Here is a 23512-nt window from a genome sequence, read left to right on the forward strand (position 1 = left end):
CATGGACAGAGGAGCCTGTTAGGCTGCAGCCCATGGAGTCGCTGAGGGTCGGACACCACTGACCGACTTCACTTTCACTTTTCACTTTCACGCATTGGTGAAGGAAATGGCAACCCACTCCAGTGTTCTTGCCTGGAGAATCCCAGGGACCGGGGAGCCTGGTGGGCTGCTGTCTCTGGGGTCGCACAGAGTCGGACACGACTTCAGTGACTTAGCATAGCAATGCAATCTACATATGCAATATTATTTTTCTAAGTAACCACATTAAACAAAGTAAAATGAGTGATGTTAAAATATATTTTTCCAAGGTATTAAAAATATCACTTTAATATGAAAAAATAAAAATTTAATGAGGTATTTTACTTTTTATATTGTTTTCAAAATATTGCATTTATTTTACTAGCATATCTCAATATGTTAAACTTTAACTGAAAATAGTTTTGATTTAAATTTATATTTTATCATTGCAAAAGTCAATTATCACACCCAAGTTGCTCTAAACATACTAATAAGTTTTCCAAAAGTCTAAGGAATATCAGTTTTTATATTTAATAAGAGTCATGAAATTAAAAGTTCAATCTCTCAGTCACGGTAGCCATTTTTCAAGTACTCTAGTGGCCACAGTCGAAGAAGGCAATGGCACCCCACTCCAGTACTCTTGCCTGGAAAATTCCACGGACGGAGGAGCTTGGAAGGCTACAGTCCATGGGGTCGCTGAGGGTCAGACAGGACTGAGCGACTTCACTTTCACTTTTCACTTTCATGCATTGGAGAAGGAAATGGCAAGCCACTCCAGTGTTCTTGCCTGGAGAATCCCAGGGACGGGGGAGCCTGGTGGGCTGCCGTCTATGGGGTCGCACAGAGTGGGACACAACTGAAGCGACTTAGCAGCAGCAGCAGCAGCGGCTATACATGGCAGATGCTCTGGAGCTATGAGGGACTAACCTGGGTAAGAAGTCAGGCTTTGCAGGTTACCAGCTACTTAGCAAATCACCAAGCTTCAATTCTAATTGCTTGTTAAATAGAGACAGACCCACGTTCCACATGTTTTAACTTCTCCCAGCAAAACTAGCAACAGAAGAGAAAGTAGTTTCCTCCTTCATAACAGAGGTGGCGAAATCATTGCATCAGTTAAAAACAATCAGAAGCAACCTAAATGCCTAAAGAATGGTTAAATGCATTTAACTAATCCGCTGTAGCCATAAAATTCAATAAATTATTAATATTGGTTAATATAACTAAGAAAAAATATTATTTTGAAAAGATCGACTGCTGAGTGCGCGCACAAAAATAAACGTGTAAGGACCAGACACCTCTCTTCAGGGATTGACTGAAGCAACAGGATGGGGGCGGGGATGGAGCTAGCACACGCATTCAGCTTGTATTTCTGAGGAGTTATTGTCCAAAAATGCGTTTTTAAAACAAGCTATTACTTTTTAATTTTAATGAGAAAACTCCAAGTCTGCTTTGAAATAACTACATTTCCCCCTCATTGCCTGCACTGTGATTTTAAATATAGCTTAAAGGTAGTCTACTAAGGAGAAACTGATACACGGAAATACTTCTACCAGAACACAGACAACGCCGCCTCAATCGCTTTCCGTTAGCGGTTTCCCGCCGGTCAAACGGAAGCAAAACCGCCCTTGACATCGTAGAAAGCGGCCTCTCCGCGTTACCATGGTGAAGTTGACGCGGCCATCTTTACTGTGGTCGATCCACACCAAGCTTTTCCCGGAGAGGGTGGTGGAGCGCCGTAGAAAAGTTTGCAGAATAAGAGGTGAAAAATGAATCATGCGCCTCAGGAAGGACCAAGGACAGAAAACATTAGTTTAGTTAGGAAAACATAGAGGCGCAGATGTTGCGGATTAGCGGAACGATTCAAACAGAGTAGAGAGGTTTCTACCCGGAACTTGAAAGTTGTTTCCGCTGCTCGGCGGAAGTGTGGGTTGGAAGAGGACGACTCGAAGAAGCCGCTCTCCGCTGTGTGGCGACCGGAATCATGTCGAGTTTGGCGGTGAGAGACCCGGCAATGGATCGGTCACTGCGTTCCGTGTTCGTGGGGAACATTCCGTATGAGGCGACTGAGGAGCAGTTAAAGGACATTTTCTCGGAGGTTGGTTCTGTTGTGAGTTTCCGGCTGGTATACGATAGAGAGACGGGCAAACCTAAGGGTTATGGCTTCTGCGAGTACCAAGACCAGGAGACCGCACTTAGTGCCATGCGGAACCTTAATGGGCGGGAGTTCAGCGGGAGAGCGCTTCGGGTGGACAATGCAGCCAGTGAAAAGAACAAGGAGGAGCTAAAGAGCCTAGGGCCTGCAGCGCCTATCATTGACTCACCCTACGGGGACCCTATCGATCCAGAAGATGCTCCTGAGTCGATTACCAGAGCAGTCGCTAGTCTTCCCCCGGAGCAAATGTTTGAGCTGATGAAGCAGATGAAACTCTGTGTCCAAAACAGCCACCAGGAAGCTCGAAATATGTTACTTCAAAACCCACAGCTGGCTTACGCGCTGTTGCAGGCACAAGTAGTGATGAGAATCATGGATCCAGAGATTGCTCTGAAAATTTTGCATCGCAAAATTCATGTCACACCACTCATCCCAGGGAAATCTCAATCCGTTTCTGGCCCTGGCCCTGGGCTCTGTCCTGGACCTAACGTTCTGCTGAACCAGCAGAACCCCCCGGCCCCTCAGCCTCAACATTTGGCCAGAAGACCTGTGAAAGACATCCCTCCTCTGATGCAGACCCCTATCCAAGGTGGAATTCCACCCCAAGGCCCAATGCCAGCCGCAGTTCCTGGCCCTGGCTCCTTAACTCCTGGCGGAACAATGCAGCCCCAAGTTGGAATGCCAGGGGTTGGTCCCGTGCCCTTAGAGCGGGGGCAGGTGCAGATATCTGATCCCAGAGCTCCTATGCCTCGTGGGCCTATGACTGCTGGTGGCCTGCCTCCTCGAGGACTGTTAGGGGATGCTCCAAATGACCCACGTGGAGGGACTTTGCTTTCAGTCACCGGAGAAGTGGAGCCCAGAGGCTATCTTGGCCCACCACATCAGGGTCCTCCAATGCACCATGCCGCTGGGCATGACAGCCGGGGCCCTTCCTCACATGAGATGAGGGGAGGGCCCTTAGCAGATCCTAGAATGCTCATGAGTGAGCCCAGAGGACCTATGATAGACCAAAGGGGGCTACCTATGGATGGCAGAGGCAGCAGAGACTCTCGAGGGATGGAGACTCGAGCCATGGAAACAGAGGTCTTGGAGACACGAGTGATGGAGAGAAGAGGAATGGAGACCTGTGCAATGGAAACCAGAGGAATGGAAGCGAGAGGCATGGATGCAAGAGGAATGGAGATGAGGGGCCCTGGCCCCAGTTCGAGAGGCCCTATGACTGGGGGAATTCAGGGTCCTGGTCCTATTAATATGGGGGCAGGTGGTCCTCAGGGACCCAGACAGGTTCCCAGCATTTCAGGGGTGGGAAACCCTGGACCTGGCATGCAGGGGGCAGGTATGCAAGGAGGTGGCATGCAGGGGGCGGGCATGCAAGGAGGTGGCATGCAGGGGGCGGGCATGCAAGGAGGTGGCATGCAGGGGGCGGGCATGCAAGGAGGTGGCATGCAGGGGGCGGGCATGCAAGGAGGTGGCATGCAGGGGGCGGGCATGCAAGGAGCTGGCATGCAGGGGGCGGGCATGCAAGGAGCTGGCAAGCAAGGTGGAGGCCAGCCTAGCAGTTTTAGTCCTGGGCAGAGCCAAGTAACCCCCCAGGATCAAGAAAAGGCAGCTTTGATCATGCAGGTTCTTCAGCTGACTGCAGATCAGATTGCCATGCTGCCTCCTGAGCAAAGGCAGAGTATCTTGATTTTAAAGGAACAAATCCAGAAATCTACTGGAACTTCTTGAAAGGTTTTAGAAAATATTTGGTGGTAGTCTTACAAAGGTTTTCTGTAGCATAGAGGATGGGTAGGTGCCAAAAGCTGACTTCTGAAACCCCACACTTGAATGATTAGAACCTAATCTCATTTCTTGTTGTCTTTTCCTTTACTTTTAATTGTGGGGTAGGGGGAGGGGGGAGTGGGTCTGTTTACTTTAATTCCCTGTAAATATACAAAAATAACTGAACATGATTATATACCAAATAAGATTACAAAGGTTATACAGTATTGTTAAATGTGTACAAGGTGTTAAGTCCATTTTAAAAATACTGAGTAAAACAATGTGAAAACTGCATAAAGACTAAAAGATGACCTGTTCAAATGGTAATATACTAAGATAGTTTAACATGTTTGGTTGCGTAAAAAATAAAGATGTTTACCTCAGAATTACAAGATGTATTTTTTTGGTAAGCCATTTAAGATACAAAATCCTATTTCAGGGGCAATAGAATGCTGTATTGGTTTAAGCATTGTCTTACTGTAAATTTTGGAATTACTTCAGTATGTTAGAGCTAACCAAATAATTCTCAACTTGTGTTATTTGTCTCTTTTTTTTTTTTCCTGAAGCTAAGGACACACCTTATTGGTGTGATGTTTTACTTATCCCACCCTTCCAGCAATATTTTGGCCTGGCCTTGAGCATGATTTTGCTAGGACAGTTCTAGGGTCAACTAAGTTACTTAAATCTGCTCTGATGAGACTGTATCTCAGTAATGTCCTATTTGTCAATAGTCTTGAATTAATTGAATCTAAATAATTCTCTCATATTCTTCCCCAAAATCATTGTGTAGGGGTCTAGTTGATCTGGATGAATTATACACAGCATTGGACTTGTCTTAAATAATCAATTATTTTCTTAAATAGTGGAAGGCTTCATGCAGTAAAGCTCTCAAGTTTCCTAGAAACTCACTTCCATTACACAGCTGGTATCCATCTGGTCAACCAAAATCAGGAATTAAAAATTTTAGTCTCAGGAACATTTAAACATTTAAAATGCCTTTTAGTTCTTATTTCAAAATTTGCTTATCTGTCACCATTTTATCGGAATAATTGACACCCAGGTTTAAAGGTATTCTTGTAGCCTGAAATATGCTCAATTGGTTATTACTTTCCTTTTACAAGCAATAAATAAAGCCATTTAATTCTAATATACCTACCCATGAGACATTTAAAAATCAGTAGGAGGGAGGTGGGGCTTACCAGGTACCTTTAGAGCTACTGCCTGATTTATCTTTAAGCCTTTAGGATGTGGAGACAAACATTTGTATGATAGAATAAGTAGTAATTAACAGAAATAACCCAGATAACACCCAGAAACACCAAAGTAACCAGTTGATCTTGGAAGAAGAAAAGCCAATACAGAGGGAAATAATAATAATAATAATACAAAGTAAGCCTAGAAATATTTTCCCTTTGCAAGGTTTTTATACCTTAAATGGATACCTGATTCTTAAAGTTTTGCTCTCTACGATTTCCTGCTACCTATTTTACAGTTTTATTGTTCATACTGCTCATTTCCCCATGCTTTCTATATGTGTTGCCTTACTGGAGGGGATGAAACACTCCTTGACATCTGTAGTAGTTCTTGTTAATATGAACTCAGAGTTGGCTAGGTTACTTCAAAATTGTAGTTGCTGTATCCCAAAGCTTCCACTAAAAGACTTTTAACTGAAAACCATTAAATTTTAATGTTCTTTTTTGTAGTAAAACGTGCATTGTTTAATGCAGACTGAAAAGTAAAATTTAGGCTGAGTTTAGTATCTGATGTTTTTTTTAACAAAAGTTAATCTATTCAGAGTTCCATGGGGCCTTAATACTTTTTCTTTTCCTTTGCAAAAAGGCAAATCTAAAGAAATTACAGGAATGGATATAATTTTTTAACTGATTATTACACAAATACTTGTGTATTATATATCCAACCATGTTTTTTCTGTGGTAGGTATCAGTAGCACCATCCTGGATATTGAGACATTAGGCTTCCTGTTATTTTTATTCTCCACAGAGAACTCTGTATCCCAGTAATGCCTTATAGGTACTGTGACTTCATTACTGACAGCACTTGTTAAACTGTCATGCAATAATGACACCCCGCTCCAGTACCCTTGCCTGGAAAATCCCATGGACAGAGGATCCTGGTAGGCTATAGTCCATGGGTCGCAAAGAGTCGGACACAACTGAGCTACTTCACTTTTCCTTTCCCTGGTGGCTCAGATGGTAAAGAATCCACCTGCAATGAGGGAAACCCAACTTCAGCCCCTGGGTTGGGAAGATCCCCTGGAGAAGGGAACAGCTACCCATGCCAATATTCTTACCTGGAGAATTCCATGGACAGAGGAGCCTGGCAGGCCCCAGTCCATGGGGTCGCAGAGTCGGACACGACTGAGTGACTTTCAGTATATTTTACTTTTACCCTCTACTCCCTACTCCCACTTTTAGTCGATAGGGAACTCTAAACATGGACTGTTTTACTCATTTCTATATTCACTATATATAGCAAAAATTGCACATGAGGAGGACAAAAATGTTATCAATTTTAGTGGAAAAAAATCCTATTAACACATAAATTTCCCCACAAATAATTTAAATTCAACACAGAGCAAATGAGCTCTAATAACTATTTGCATTAGAAAATAAATTAGAAATAGATAATACAAGCAATCACCTTTACTCTGCTAAGCTGAATAGAATAGATTTTTCTCTTCGTTTCCAATTCACTCATGGTTGGACCCAGTACTGATGGAGAATGAGAATATAAATCTACTACACTCAGAATCGTGTTTTAACCCTGGCATCCTGCATTTTCCTATGTATGAAAGTGAAAGTGAATTCGCTCAGTCGTGTCGGACTCTTTGCAACCCCATGGACTGTAGCCTACCACACTTCTCTGTCCATGGGATTTTCCAGGCAAGAGTACTGGATTGGGTTGCCATTTCCTTCCCCAGAGGATCTTCCCAACCCAGGGATCGAACGTGGGTCTCCCGCATTGTAGGCAGATGCTTTACCATCTGAGCCACCAGGGAAGTCTTCCTATGTATGGGCAGACTGCAAATAAAATCACAAATACACTCATAACAATAGTAGAGGTAGTGGGGTGGAACACAGGTTTGGAAATCCCACTTTATGGCTTATTCCGTTTGGACTGGGCATGTTTTTGGGAAATAAATGATCAGCCTTAATCGGTGCCTGCTCATTGTCCTTTCATATTATTGATTAATATCACAGTATGTTTTAATGTTTGCTGATATCCCAAGACTTCTTGTTTGGGACCATTTGATAAGATACAAACAAGATACCTGAATCTCAGGTAAAGGTAGGCTAATCCAAGTGAGATATGTATGACTTTTCAACTCTAATTCTCAGAATTCTAAAAGTAGAAAGCTTTTCTTTAAAAAAAAAAAATCCGTAATACAATCACAGCTTGCAAAGCTGTTTGCTTTTCCATGCAGTGCTGGGACATTAGCTAAGCACACAGAACCTTATTTCCTATGGTGTGTCAGGCCATTCTCTTAGGCCTGATGAGGTCTAAGGATATTATGTGCAACAACCTACTGTGGCAGAGAAACTGAATTATCAGTTACATCTCACAATCTTCTCACAAAAGAAACTGACAGCCTCTTGGTGCTTTACACTGCCAGGTAATCACCAGATCGATTTCTGATTGGAGCTTGCTTTTCTCAATCTTTTGTTGAAAATATAGTAAAAACCTAATTCATTTTAAGGAAGTGACTATATTTAAGCTAATATAACTAATGTTAGTACTATTGATAGTATTACTATTATAGGATATTGATATCTAGTATGCTAATATATTTCATATATATGTATACTTCAGATCTTAACTGAAACAGATTTTTTAATATTTTCATTTGCTTCTATGCACCTTAAAAGTTGTACTCCCCCAGTTGGAAGTTCAGTTTCACAGATAATTCATATTACAAATGACCTTTCTCATGAGATGTTAACAGACATATTTCTTCTTGATATTTTTGTACCACAGTATAGAGCTTATGCCAGTAAGGGACATGTAACAAAGTGATTTGGGGTAGCATTGTCAAAAATAACAAACCCAGTGCTTATTTGCTGTACGTAAAAATGCCAAAGTATGTACCTTGAAAAAGAACCTAGATGTTCTGGTTAATGACAACTCTTTATAATGAGGAGTTGATTTAGCTCCCAAAGGTAGGTAACTATCAAGAGTTAGAATAAAATATATAACATTTTAATCCATAATCGATTTTGTATGATTCAATATGTATAAATCTGCAGACATCTGAAATCCATCTCATACGTGTCACAAAGTCTGGTCATTTAAAAAATCTTATCTGCTTGATTACTTATTTGTTGTCTTTCAAAAAAGTAGACTAGTTAATTTCTTGGGCATCAAGTAATAAAACCATCAGTTTCCCACAAGTTATTTTATTTAATTAGCTATTTTAATCAAAATTTGGTTTTACTATGTTACTAATATTTAATAATTCTATTGCAAAAAATCTGTAGGCCACTTCAGTGTACCTGCCAGCCTTTGATTTCTTTCCTACCTCAAATGGATTTGAAGGAATTTGTACCTATTTAGGAATTTACTTATGTATTTATCCCTGACCATTCCACAGAAAAAGATAACAACAATATCTCACTTCCCAGTTTATCTTAAAGGTTCACCTTAATAATACTCAAAACATGAGCCATATTAAAAATGTTATATTTAAATTAATGTGATGGAAGGACCAATATGGGCTCCCTAGGTGGCTAAGAGGTAAAGAATTTGCCTGCCAATGCAGGAAATGCAGGTTCCGTCCCTGGGTTGAGAAGATCCCCCAGAAAAGGAAATGACAACCCACTCATATTCTTGCTGGGAAAATCAAGTGGACAGAGGAGCCTGGGGTGTACAGTCCATGAGGTCTCAAGAGCCAGACACAACTGAGTGAGCATGCACACATGCCCGCAGGGACCTGCATGGGGCTTGCTTGGTGCACCAACCTTCATAAAGTCGTATTCTGCATCTCAAATGTACATGTAAAATAATATAGCAATAGAAATAAGAAGGACTAAAAAACCACAAACCTCGCTCTAAGAGGGTAAAAACAATCATCACCTATTAATAGAATATATTTGCTATCTTTAGGTAAACCTATAGTCAAAATTATTTCATTACTGTACACATATCAGACATCAATCAGAGAAAAAAATCCTCATCTATTTTAAGAAACAGAGAAATTACAGTATTAAAATCTCTAGAATCACTTATCTCCCCGCATCTCACCACCATTAATTTTGTCCAAGTTTTGTCCTGTAGAAACTAAATGTCTTTGGACTAGGGACCCCAAATCTGTGTCTTGTAGGTCAGTTGAGCCTGCAGATATATTTTGTCTGACCAGTCAAGGTTCTCAAAAATTTTGAATTTGAGTGCATTTACATATATGTTCCTATTTGTCCACAAGCCCACCTTTCCCTGAATCCCTGGATCTTATGCTAGGTTATTCATACAATTACTTGCCATTCCTTGTAATGCTTTGAGTTTACAACTCCTGCTTTTACTCTGCTTTAAAACATAGCTATTAGATTTGATGGAAATATTTAATTTGTTATTTTTAGATACTACATATAAGCAAAATTATATTTGTCTTTGATTTATTTCATTTAGCATAATACCCTCTATATCCAACCATGTTGTCACAAATGGTAAGATTTCATTCTTTCATTATGGCTGAGTAATATATTCCATTGTATGTATATATACATATGCCACATCTTTATCCATTCATCTATCCATGGACACTCAGGTTGCCTTTATATCTTGTCTACTGTAAACAGAAGAAATCTTGAAACCATAAAATCAACATGCTTATGTTTCAGTGAGAATGAACTGCCAACAGAATTCTGCTGCTAAATATTTTTCAAACTTCATCTATATATTCCTGTGTACCAAAACAAAAGGACCATTATCACCAAAGCAGCTAAAAGTAACTGCCCAGCTTTTGTTGATTTATTTTCAGTAGTTTTATTGAAAATGGCATGAAAACCATATGCTGTGATTTGTGCCTTTAAATTCTGTCTTTGAACTCGATCATGACTGAAAGTGAAAGTGAAAGTCACTAGGTGTCTTTGAGACCCCATGGACTATACAGTCCCTGGAATTCTCCAAGCCAGAATACTAGAGTGGGTAGCCTTTCCCTTCATGATTAAGAGTACAAATTAAGCAAATCAACTTTTGTAAATTAAGCAAAGTGCTTTTTTCCCTAAAGAAAAGTTTAAATTGTATTCAAGTAACTGAGCTCAAAACACTTCTAACAAACAACTTAAATTCCAATCAAGGCCTTTCAAGAAGTGACATCAAAGCATCATTGTGAGGCTGTGAAGATGACCTTGGAACAGTGAATTTATCTCTCCTTTTCACATGTGTTCAGACAACTTGTATTCTAGTAATCTGGGGCTTTGTTTTCCTAGAGGGAAAAAAATTTTGCTTAATTAGAATGTTTTAGGAGATAATTTATAGACTCTTTGGTTGGTGGGATAAACAGGTTTAGCAATTACCCCCTAGTAAGTGCTTTTGCTGGGAGGTGCAAACTAGGCAAACCAGGGGCCTTGAACAAAAATATTCTTGATTTAAAATGGCCCAAAGCTGCCCTTCCTGAGGAATTAGAGCTGGATTATCCTAGGGAGAAAAGAGGCTTTTCTGCATCTCCTGTCCATTGTCCTTTTTACCCAGGATGATTCATAAAGAGGAGGAAGATGGATGAGTTGGCCACTGACCCAGCCAGGGCCAGCCAAGGCAGGATTGTGAAACTCATCTCCTCTGATCACTGTGGTGAATTTAGCAAATTACCAGGACTGAAAAATGTTTCAACAGTGGGTAGTTTTTTTTTTTTCCCTCTAAGTCCCACCAGAAACACAGACCTACTCTACATGCAACTGGGAGGCTGCTACCCAAAGCAAGCAGTGCCCTTTCCAGCTCCTCTTCAGTTACTCTGTGAGTCTTTTGGGTCTTACCTGCCATACAACTAAAGGTTTTTTTTGTTTGTTTTAATAAGAAAAGGAAGAAAAATTCACTTACATTGATATAGACATGGAATATAATTGTTTAAAATATTTTTACTCTAATATCCCTTTTTTTATTTACACAGTGATCAAATACTTTGAAGTGATGAAAGGAACCTATAGTAATGGAATTTCAGGCATCAGCCACAAGACTGGGGGTAGGAGAGAGATCTGTTTTTGAGGAAGGAAGATAGTAGCAAGAGCCTCTCAAATGTTCCAGAACTAACACAGATGGCAGTTATAAGTTCTATGCCCTCTTTTGGAAGACAGAGTCATGGTTAATAAATTAAAAACTTCTATTAAGGAGCTAACTAATGCCAAGCACTTGACATACATCATCTCTAAGCTGACTAAATTCTGGAGGCAGTAGGGAGAAATACACTTAAAGAAGTGATCTAGTTTGCCCTGAGTCACACAGCCTGTAGGAGGTTGAAGCACCATTGAATCTAAGTCTGTCCAGCTCTCAAGTCTCTAAGTTTGTCCAGCTCTCCCTGTCACATCCTTTGGCATTAAGAAGGAGACAGTCAGAGGACAGAATAGTTTTCATACCAGGGATCGAATGTGAAGGGAACATCAAGCATCATTTCCACTAATTAAGGAAGTTTATCAGTCTAGAAAAGGTGATTTTTAGGCAATAATGAAAGATTTATCAAATCAATCTTTTGTCCTTATTCTTCCAAGTACTAAACTGGGGCTTTGGTAGAATAGAGAGAAATAAAATACAAAGCTAGAATGAAAACATTTATATGGAATAACAATAGATCATTTATAAGAAATATATATAAATATCTGCTGGATAGGTCTGGTCAATATCAAATTTAAACAGTACTGAGATTTATTCTTCCAGTCATCTCTTTTTAAAAAATGTTAATAATATACAGTTTACATGCCATAAACTTTACTCATTTAAAGCATTTCATGAAATATTTTTTTGGTATATGCATAGAGTTGTGCAACTTAAATTTAGAACATGTTCATCACCCCAAAAAGAAAACTTGAACTCACTAGCCTCACTTCTAATCCTCACTCATCTCCCTACTCAGCCCTAGGCAGCCACTGATCTGCTTTCTATCTTTAAAAAAAGTAGTCCTGCTATGAACATTTATTTGCAAATTATTGTGTGCCTATTTGCTTAATTTCCCTTGGGTATATACCTAGGGGTAGAATCACTCCATCATATGATAAGTCTTATGTTAAAGCTTATACGAACTGTCAGACTGTTTTCCAAAGTGGTTATACTGCTTTATATCCCCACCAGCAACAAATGAGCATTCCATTTGTATAGCATTTCTATACATCTTTGTCAGCCCTTGTTAATTTATTTTTATTATAACCACAGGCTTCCCTGGTGGCTCAGATGGTAAAAAAAAAAATCTTCCTGCAGTGCAGGAGGCTTGAGTTCTATCCCTGGAAAAATCCCCTGGAGAAGGGAACAGCTACCCATTCTAGAATTCTTGCCTGGAGAATTCCATGGACAGAGGAGCCTGAAAGGCTACAGTCCATGAGTTCCCAAAGAGTTAGATGTGGCTGAATACCTAACACTTTTTTCTCAAACATGTATGAAGGGAAATCTCCTTATAGTTTTGATATGCATTTCCTTGATGGCTAACGATCAACATCTTTTCATCTGCCTGTTAGCTATTTGTAGATCTCTGGAGAAATGCCTGTTCCAGGTAATCTATTCACTATAAATAAAATGTATAAATAAAATAAAATGTTTTATGATTTTAGCATTTCTGTTTAATGCAAGGACTATCTCTAAAACAGGGGGGAAAAATAATTCTTTCATGATTGAAGAACTGACCTGAAATAGCGGGAGTCAAGTTGCAGTGGTAGAAGTGATGGTTTTCAGTTATATTCTTATACCATTTTGGAAAATGTAGGTAATGATTATCATGGCTTATATCTCTTGGTGGGGTTGAGGACACATGAGCCCCAAATATGTCACCTTGGCATACTGAATATGTTAAACTGAAGTTGAATGAAAAAAAAAATGGCAGAAGTAAGAAGGTCATCCTGACATCTCCCTTCTCCCCAGAAACAGGTCAAAAAATTCTCCTATGAGAGATGCCTCCCTATATCCTAAGAAAAGGGACATCCTTATTTCTAAAGACAAAGGGATGCTGAGATCAACAGACAGGCCTTGCTAATAAGTTCCCCCAGTTCGCACTTGACTTATGCTCTTCTGACCTACATACTTCTACTGTCCAATCTCCACCAAAACAAGCATGAAAATACTCAGGTTTCTTTATTTGGGTTTTCATTTCCTTACAAAGACTCTTGTGTCATGTAAAATGTATATTAAATAATTACAGTCATGTTTTTCTCCTGTTAATCTTTGTCAGTTTAATTTTCAGACCTAGCTGGCGTACATGCTAAGTCACTTTGGTCTTGTCCAACTCTTTCTGACTCTACAGACTGTAGCCCACCAGGCTCCTCTGTCCACAGGATTCTCCAGGCAAGAATACTGGAGTGGGTTGCTAAACCCTCCTCCAGGGGATCTTCCTGACCCAAAGATCCAACATGCATCTTTTGCATTGGCATCTTGCATTGGCAAGTGGGTTCTTTACCACTGGCGCCACCTGGGAAGCCCTCAGACTCAGTAAGGGACACTAAGAGGGCTGAGGGAAACATCTTCACCTCCAACTTGAAGATATTAGTTGACTTTGAAAGAACAGAGGGCACTCTTCCAGGAAGGCAATGCAATATTAGATAGCATGGTCTCTTCCTGTGTTTAAATACTGGTTCCAGCAATACTATCTATGTGACCCATTTCTTTTTCTCACTTTCTGTCTACTGAGTTACCTACTTTCTAGTGTGGTTGAGAAAATTGTCTGGTAGCACAATTTGTGCCATGCCTCTTCTTGGTATGTACTAGACATTGGCATTCAGTTCAGTCGCTCAGTCGTGTCCGACTCTTTGCGACCCCATGAATCGCAGCACGCCAGGCCTCCCTGTCCATCACCAACTCCCGGAGTTCACTCAGACTCATGTCCATCAAGTCAGTGATGCCATCCAGCCATCTCATCCTCTGTCGTCCCCTTCCTCTCCTGTCCCCAATCCCTCCCAGCATCAGAGTCTTTTCTAATGAGTCAACTCTTCGCATGAGGTGGCCAAAGTATTGGAGTTTCAGCTTTAGCATCAGTCTTTCCAGTGAACATGCAGAACTGATCTCCTTTAGAATGGACTGGTTGGATCTCCTTGCAGTCCAAGGGACTCTCAAGAGTCTTCTCCAACACGACAGTTCAAAAGCATCAATTCTTCAGTGCTCAGCTTTCTTCACAGTCCAACTCTCACATCCATACGTGACCACAGGAAAAACCATAGCCTTGACTAGACAGACCTTTGTTGGCAAAGTAATGTCTCTGCTTTTGAACATGCTATCTAGGTTGGTCATAACTTTCCTTCCAAGGAGAAAGTGTCTTTTTAATTTCATGGCTGCAGTCACCATCTGCAGTGATTTTGGAGCCCAGAAAAATAAAGTCTGACACTGTTTCCACTGTTTCCCCATCTATTTCCCATGAAGTGATGGGACCAGATGCCATGGTCTTCGTTTTCTGAATGTTGAGCTTTAAGCCAACTTTTTCACTCTCCACTTTCACTTTCATTAAGAGGCTTTTTAGTTCCTCTTCACTTTCTGCCATAAGGGTGGTGTCATCTGCATATATGAGGTTATTGATATTTCTCCCGGCAATCTTGATTCCAGTTTGTGTTTCTTCCAGTCTAGTGTTTCTCATGATGTACTCTGCATATAAGTTAAATAATCAGGGTGACAATATACAGCCTTGACGAACTCCTTTTCCTATTTGGAACCAGTCTGTTGTTCCATGTCCAGTTCTAACTGTTGCTTCCTGACCTGCATACAGATTTCTCAAGAGGCAGGTCAGGTGGTCTGGTATTCCCATCTCTTTCAGATTTTTCCACAGTTTACTGTGATCCACACAGTCAAAGGCTTTAGCATAGTCAATAAAGCAGAAATATATGTTTTTTTGGAACTCTCTTGCTTTTTCCATGATGCAGCGCATCTCTGGTTCCTCTGCCTTTTCATTATCCCCAAACAAATAAAACTTGGGACACAGAACCATAAAGGCAACATGAAAACATGAGCAATCTCTGTTTATTGCTCTGTACACCCTGGAAAATAGAGAGAGAGAGAGAGAGAGAGAGAGAGAGAGAGAGAGAGAGAGAGAGGAATAGAGAATGGGAAGAATTAGCTCAGCTATGAGGACCCCCATCCATATCAGGAGAGAAAAGAAAGAACCCACAAGAAAAGTCTATTGCCAGAAAAGGAGGTATTTTAAACCACAGTGATCTGTTCTATGTTTTGGATGAAAAGATTGTAAGATCAGGGCAGGAAAAGGAAAATATCACCTCTCTCTTTACCACTTTCCTTATATTCCCTTATATAGTAAAGCTGTATTTTGTACAAGAAGAAATCTAATCCAACTTTACAATGGTGAAGGGAATCTTATGTTGAAAAACCCTCTAACAGCTGACAGTTTGACCCAAGAGGTTTCAAGCTCCTGAAATCTTGTTTTAGACAAACCAATAGAAATGGAATCACAGTTTTATCTAGTGTGAGCTTTTATGGCTTATATATTTCTGTTTCCTATAGTTTTATTCAGTACAATAGGGGATAGAGTTTAGAAACTCTGTTTCTCCTTATCGAAAGCAAACTTTAACAATGCAATAAAAAAGTTTGAGAAAACATTTACACTGTTTGTTATGGTATTATATTTAGAGTACACATATCTTAAATGTTTTACAAATGAAGTATTCATGTAAAACTTTGCCCTTTCCTTCAAGCTTTCAAAAATGATACACACTATGCTATATTTAAATGGTACACATTATGCTGTATTTACCTTGCAGCATACATGCACCAAGATATGATGATTTCATTAATCCTCATTTAGTATCCTGTGCTTTATACATATCTAGTATTCCTCAGACTGACTTAAGAAAATGACCCTACAGAATTACATGTACTGGAAAAAACTTTTACCAAATGCAACTAGCTTTAAACAAAAGAGTATTAACTTACACAAATTCTATACATATGCTTATTTTACCAAAAATTGGAAACTACAACAATACTGAATTACACTGAAGTTCAAAGTTACAGATTTTTTTTTGACCTCCTAATGAGTATCTTCTTTAACATTCACTTGGCATTAATTTAGCAAACACTTTTGGTTTCAATAAGCAAACATATGTCAAAGTATTCATCATGTTTTGAAATGCATTTCCTTATGACTACCATATTTCTTCTCAAGCGAAAGCGAAAGTCACTCAGTTGTGTCCGACTCTTTGTGACCCCATGGACTGTATAGTCCATGGAATTCTCTAGGCCAGAATACTGGAGTGGGTAGCCTTTCCCTTCTCCAGGGGATCTTCCCAACCCAGGGATTGAACCCAGGTCTCCCGCATTGCAGGCAGATTCTTTACCAGCTGAGCCAAAAGGGAAGCCCATTTCTTCTCAAAATTTTACTCAAAAAAGTAACAGCAAAATGGGTAAATTTCCAGTTTATTAACTTGTTGAAAGTGAAGTCACTCAGTCATGTCCGACTCTTTGCGATCCCATGGACTGTAGTCTACCAAGCTTCTCTGTCCATGGGATTTTCCAGGCAAGAGTACTGGAGTGGGTTGCCATTTCCTTCCCCAGACTTGTTACCATATCATTAAATCTAATATTCTGTATTGGTGGTTCAGATGGTAAAGCATCTGCCTACAATGCAGGAGGCCTGGGTTCAATCCCTGGGTAGGGAAGATCTCCTGGAGAAGGAAATGGCAACCCACTCCAGTACCCTTGCCTGGAAAATCCAATGGATGGAGAAGTCTGGTAGGCTACAGTCCATGGGGTCGCAAAGAGTTGGACACGACTGAGCGACTTCACTCATGCTTGCAATATGGCAGCCACTAGCTACATGTGGGTACTGAAAACTTAAATTGGATTCTCCAAGCAAGAATACTGGAGTGAGTTACCATGCCCTCCTCCAGGGGATCTTCCCAGCCTAGGGATCGAACCTGCATCTCTTTATATCTCCTGCACTGGCAGGTGGTCCTTTACCACTCGCACCACTTGAGAAGCCCAATGAGGCTGAGAAAGTACATTTTTAAATTATTCAAATTTAGTGAATTGAGTGGTTGCCACATGTGGATAATAGCTACATAGTGGATAATAGCTACATAGTGGATAGCACAAATATAGAGGACTATTTAAGTTATTTTAAGTTAAGTTAAAGTTATTTTACATTAAGTTATTTTATGGCTAAATATCATTGTGGGTAATGGTTCAAAAATCACAGATCAACTGCCTGGATAGTCCCATCACTAATTTTCAGAATTAACAGCATTATTAAAACTGTTCATCAGCAATTAGTGCTCATGCATTTAGATCAATAAATACACCACGACATGTGTAATATTCTCACACAATATGTAGTATTCAGAAGACAACAAATGAAAGTATCCTTAGCTCATTGTATTCACTTATTCTTTCAGTGAGTATCTAATGCTCCTCATGTATCAGGCAATGAGGAATCAAAACAGCAAAAAAAAAAAAAAAAAAACAACCACTGATCTCGTGGATTTTTACATTAATTCAGTGTCTATTTCATCCCAGGTACTTTGAGCATATGCTTTGCCCTGAAGGAGGTTAGTCTAGAGGGGAGAGCCCCCCAAATAGAGGGCAGTACAGAGCACTATAGCACTGCAATATGATAGCACAATTATAAGAATCTGAGTCCATAAGTATTCAGGGAAATTTTCTTGCAACAGAACTAAGTTTTGAAGACTGAGAGGAGTTAGTGAGAAGCCATTCTGAGCAGAGGATTTCTCTGAGCCAAGGAGCTACAATGAACTCGCCTGCGGCTATCAGAGAACTTTAGAGCTTGTTTCGATGAGGGGCGGCGGGGTGTGCAGAAGCAGAGGAGAGAAGGCAAGGTTCTAGAACCCTGTGCCTTTAGAGATAGCCTACAGAGTTTGATCTTTGGACTGAAAGATATATGGAGAGAAACTCAAGGATTTGGGGAAAGAAAAGTTCAGATTGACATTTGAGGAAGATCTCTCTGAACAAGATCAATTATGAAAAAAAAATCAAAGGAATCTGAATGGAAAATGCTCTGTGGCCCAAAGTAATCTGCTAGCAAGCTCTTCAAGGGATATTTTTTTTACAAAATGGCTTCGTTTTATGAGAGTAAGACATTTAACAAAGCTAGCCATCAAGAACTCAGTCAAAAGCTACTAAGAAAAAAACAAACAAAAAAAAAATAAAGAGAAAACACTGATGTATAGAACAGTCTTATGGACTCTGTGGGAGAGGGAGAGGGTGGGAAGATTTGGGAGAATGGCATTGAAACATGTAAAATATCATGTATGAAATGAGAAAACAAATAGGTTGCTTCTTAGGCACTATGCTTGTAAAACATCCTTTTGTGGAGACTGCTGGCTTGTAGCTGCACATAAAATATTGTTATTTATTTAACAATATAAATTTTATATGGATTTTCAGCAGATATACAGTAATAAGAGAAAAAAGACAGTTGCAGGAATAAAAAAAAATAAGCAATAGCTGAAAGTGAAAGAGGAATAAGATCTAAATGTCAGAAACTTTATCTTTCACCATTGTGGCCTCATATGTAGAGTAAACCTAACATAGTGCTATGTCTTCAATAAATATTTATGAATATTCATTTTGTAGATGTTGTTCAGTTACTAAGTCATGTCAGACTCTTTGCAAATGCATGGACTGCACCACTCCAGGCTCCTCTGTCCTTCACTAACTCCCAGAGTTTGTGCATTGGTGATGCTATCTAACCATCTCATCATCTGTTGCCCCCTGCCCCTGTTGCCTTCATAAATATCAGTAAATGAATGCATCATGAAATTCATATAGAAGAGTTAGGAGATCAGTAATTCACCACAGTAGTCCCATGAATAATATGAGTACATCATATCCCAAGGCAATGACTGAGGCCTCTTCTGCTTGTGTAAAACATGGAGCCACTGTGTCAGACCTGACCTTACCACACACAGATTTATCAGTCTTTTATGAAGCTTCAGGGATCTCGTGTCTTTATCTTGAACCAGCTGCTTCCAAACAAGACATTTATCTAGGGCACAACTTCTTTTTCAGTGAACGTGAAATAAAGGAAAACAGTGAACCTCTTTATATGAAAAGTCACCTCTTCTATAAAACAATGCAATCTAAGTAACTAACCTCATCCTTCAGAGCAAAGATAAGCAATTTGATATCTGATTCTATTTAGAGAAGTGATTTTCACATCAGATGCCTATCAGAATCTCCTGGAAATTCTGAAAAACAGGATTCCTGGTCCCCAATCCTAGAGGTTCAGATTCAAGTAAATCTAGGGTGGTGGCTACATAGTCAGGTCACTGAAGATGGCTGTTCTCTTTGCTCTCTGTACATCCTCTGCTGGATCAGTGCCTGCTTCACCTACACCCGACTCACAGGAGTGACCTTCCTATATGCTTGCCCCAGACCTCAGCTAGTGATTGTTCTTATCAAAGGGGGCAGTGAGGACTGCATCCCTCTGCTAGTTTTCCTGGTAACCTATGATCCAACCTGACATCCATTCCGCTACAACAGGTAATCTCCCCTTTCCACTGGGGGCAAAACCTGTCATCATATCCTCCCTGCCGTCCACCATACATAGTGGGGTGTTGCTCCAGGACCTTGCTTCAGACGGGTAAGCTCCCCGATCCATTAAACCACTGACGTCTTTGTCACTGGCTGGGGTTCCTTCTTCTGTCTTGAAGCTGGACAAGCACAGGCCTCACAGGCCTGGGGGGTGCAACCCAACAGTGTTGATGGTGGTGGTGGTGACAGGTGCTAAAGATTTACTCCTTTTAAAAATCCTAATCCCAATCGTAATTGGACATTACAATTATGTGAATGTCCAAATGTATTCTCGTCCCTCACAGGGAATGCACAATTTGCATATAAAGCTACTTGTTGTGGTCAGAAGCTTTCCAGACTCTCCGTATCCAAGGCTTCCTTTACCATGTTGAGATTGCCTGTGAAGCTGTTGCATAGGTGCTGCCCTTTATATTTGTTAATGATTGTTTTTAATCTAAGCTTCAAGAGCCTGCTGAGAAAGCAAGACCTCTTTCTCCCTGAATCCACTCAGCTCTTCATTTTCTAACTAATGTCTTAATCAGACTGTTATGGCTAGATGTGCCAACAGTGAGAACAAAAGAGCTCTCCTTGATCTTTAATCCCTAGCTTCTTTCTCCTTTACTCAGCTCATGGGAAAAACAAAATATATATAGTTAAGTTGCTATGCATCAAGATGTGAAAAAAGAAAAAAAAAAATCTTAGGTTGACCATGAAACAGAAATACGGGATCTTCTGTGTCCCTTTCTCACCTAAGATTCTGCCCAATATCTCTCCTTCCATTTGGCAACTCGGGACTTTATTATTACAGATGCATAGGACTTCTCCAGTGGTCCTGCTCCCAATGCAGGGGGCCTGGGTTTCACTCGTATCAGGGAACTAGACCCCACATGCCTCAGTGCAGAGTTTACATGCTGCAACTAAATCCTGTGTGCATGACCAGGATTACTTAATTAATCAACAAATTAATTACAACCAAATTAATTAATTAAAATAATAAAAATAAAGATGCACTGAACATGTACCCAGATATCAAGGTTATTTTTCCAGGCTATCCCCCAAAGCCAGTGCCTCTCTGAGCAGAAACAGATGATGAAATCCTGGTTTCAACCCCAGTGACTGGCATTGCCTTTGGACACTGTGGTGACTGAGTTGAATGAAAGCCAGGGTGTGAACTACTGGAAGCTGAGAGAAGTGTAGTTACTGCCATACGAGTCTACATCGCTGCGTCCTCTGTTACTGGTGAAAGTATTCCTTAAGGTGCCAAATTCTCAAAGTTCTGTTATGGTGGATTTGTATAAGAAAGTTCATAACAATCTAGCAACCAATGGTTTCATGGTGGTACAATCATTCAGTGGCTTACTAGACAGCAAAAGAAATGAGAGAATATAACCATATGCAACAATATGCATTCCAGGAACATGACATTGATCCAAAGAAGACAGGCATAAAAATCTCACCCTGTATAATTCTATTTCAAAAATAGGACAAAATGATAAACAATAAGGCCATACTGTTTAGCACAAGGAACAACAATGTATTGAATATCCTGTAATAAAGCATAATGAAAAAAATGTGGAAAAAGAATATGTGTATGTATATATATACATATATGTATATTATACAAAACTGAATCACTTTGCTGTACAGAAGAAACTAACACAACCCTGTAAGTTACCTGTACATCAATAAGAAAATAAAACAACACAGAACAAAGTAATTCACAGAAAAAGAAGTCATGATAGAGGCTACTTCTGAGAATAAGGAAAAGATAATTATGGGGAGAAGGCACACAGAAGGCTTTGAGGGTTTAAAACAGTGAGAGTTACACAGGTGTGTTCACGTCAATTCAGTTCAGTTTCTCAGTTGTGTCCGACTCTTTGTGACCCCATGGACTGCAGCACGCCAGGCCTCCCTGTCCATCACCAATTCCAGGAGCTTACTCAAACTCATGTCTATTGAGTCAGTGATGCCATCCAACCATCTCATCCTCTGTCATCCCCTTCTCCTCCCGCCTTCAATCTTTCCCAGCATCAGGGTCTTTTCCAATAAGTCAGTTCTTCTCATCAGATGGCCAAAGTACTGGAGTTTCAGCTTCAGCATCGGTCCTTCCAATGAATATTCAGGACTGATTTCCTTTAGGATGGACTGCTTGGATCTCCTTGCAGTCCAAGAGACTCTCAAGAGTCTTCTCCAACACCACAGTTTAAAATCATCAATTCTTTAGTGCTCAGTTTTCTTTATAGTCCAACTCTCACATCGTACATGACTACTGGAAAAACCATAGCTTTGACTAGACGAACCTTTGTTGGCAAAGTAATGTCTCTGCTTTTTAATATGCTGTCTAGGTTGGTCATTGGAGAAGGCAATGGCACCCCACTCCAGTACTCTTGCCTGGCAAATCCCATGGACAGAGGAGCCTGGTGGGCTGCAGTCCATGGGGTTGCTATGAGTCAGACACAACTGAGTGACTTCACTTTCACTTTTCACTGTCATGCATTGGAGAAGGAAATGGCAACCCACTCCAGTGTTCTTGCCTGGAGAATCCCAGGGACGGGGGAGCCTGGTGGGCTGCTGTCTATGGGGTCGCAAAGAGTCAGACACAACTGAAGCGACTTAGCAGCAGCAGCAGCAGCAGCAGCAGGTTGGTCATAGCTTTTCTTCCAAGCAGTAAGTGTCTTTTAATTTCATGGCTGCAGTCAGCATCTCCAGTGATTTTGGAGCCCAAGAGTATCATGTCTCTCACTGTTTCCATTCTTTCCCCATCTATTTGCCATGAAGTGATGAGACTGGATGCCATGATCTTAGTTTTCTGAATGTTGAGTTTTAAGCCAACTTTTTCACTTTCCTCTTTCACTTTCATCAAGAGGATCTTTAGTTCTTCGCCTTCTGCCATAAGGTTGGAATCATCTGCATGTCTGAGATTATTGATATTTCTCCCAGAAGTCTTAATTCCAGCTTGTGCTTCTTCCAGCCCGGGATTTCACACGATGTACTCTGTATATAAGTTAAATAAGCAGGGTGACAATATACAGCCTTGATGTACTCCTTTACCGATCTGGAACCAGTGTGTTGTTTCATGTACAGTTCTAACAGTTGCTTCTTGATCTGCATACAGATTTCTCAGGAAGCAGATCACGTGGTCTGGTATTCCCATCTCTTTAAGAATTTTCCACAGTCTGCTGTGATCCACACAGTCAAAGGCTTTGGTGTAGTAAATAAACCACAAGTAAATGTTTTTCTGGAACTCTCTTGCTTTTCTGATGACCTAGTGTGTTCACTTGGTGACATTTAATTAAGCTACACTCAGGATTTGTATGCTTTTTAACATGCTATATTTTAATAAAAACTTTAACATTGGTTGGAAGCTCATCTATTTCAGGATGATCATTTAATTACATTAGCCTTGAATCAAAGCCAGGAGATAAGAAAAAGAAAATAGACAACTTAGATTAACCAGATACCTGCTATGTGTTAGTACTTTAAAATAGATGTTGTCACACATATCCCCTCTGTCAGCAGTTTCTGGCTCATTTGTGATCACAGGAAACAGCATTAAAATGTCAGGCAGAAAAAAACTTAACAAGGCTACTTAAAACTGTTAACTCATCACATTTCTGTTTTGGCAGATGACACCTTTATAGAGGGAAATGGCAGTAGAGTTCTTCAGAATGAGAGTCCCATCGACAGGTTCCTCGCTTCCTTTGCTTCTCCTGTCTGCTTTTGGGAACACTCTATGCTCAGGTAAGTAGTAGAGAGAAAATGTTGAATTGAAATAGAATTTTTATCTTTTAGTTCATTAGTAACTTTTTGCAACTTTGAGTAACATGGGATGGCTTAAATGGGGCTCTACAGTGCCTTAAACTTACACACAGAGCTGTTTGGTTTCTCTGGTCTGAACCAGTGCTT

The 23512-nt window shown here is 40.2% G+C and overlaps 2 protein-coding genes across 5 annotated transcripts in view; one reads left to right on the forward strand and one right to left on the reverse strand.

Moving 5' to 3' along the window:
* PRKG1 (protein kinase cGMP-dependent 1) overlaps positions 1–23512 on the reverse strand; it is a 1428274-nt gene that overhangs the window by 613819 nt on the left and 790943 nt on the right. The window lies entirely within an intron of this gene.
* CSTF2T (cleavage stimulation factor subunit 2 tau variant) lies at positions 1909–4317 on the forward strand. Its single transcript, XM_006072349.4, has one exon. The coding sequence runs from the start codon at positions 2000–2002 to the stop codon at positions 3896–3898; it is 1899 nt and encodes a 632-aa protein (XP_006072411.3). The 5' UTR covers positions 1909–1999; the 3' UTR covers positions 3899–4317.

Source organism: Bubalus bubalis, chromosome 23 (genome assembly GCF_019923935.1).
Source record: "Bubalus bubalis isolate 160015118507 breed Murrah chromosome 23, NDDB_SH_1, whole genome shotgun sequence".
NCBI classification, from domain to species: Eukaryota; Metazoa; Chordata; class Mammalia; order Artiodactyla; family Bovidae; genus Bubalus; species Bubalus bubalis.

Bases quoted from the DNA above. Each gene is read 5' to 3' on its own strand.
- CSTF2T (XM_006072349.4), top strand. From the start codon at position 2,000: ATGTCGAGTTTGGCGGTGAGAGACCCGGCAATGGATCGGTCACTGCGT.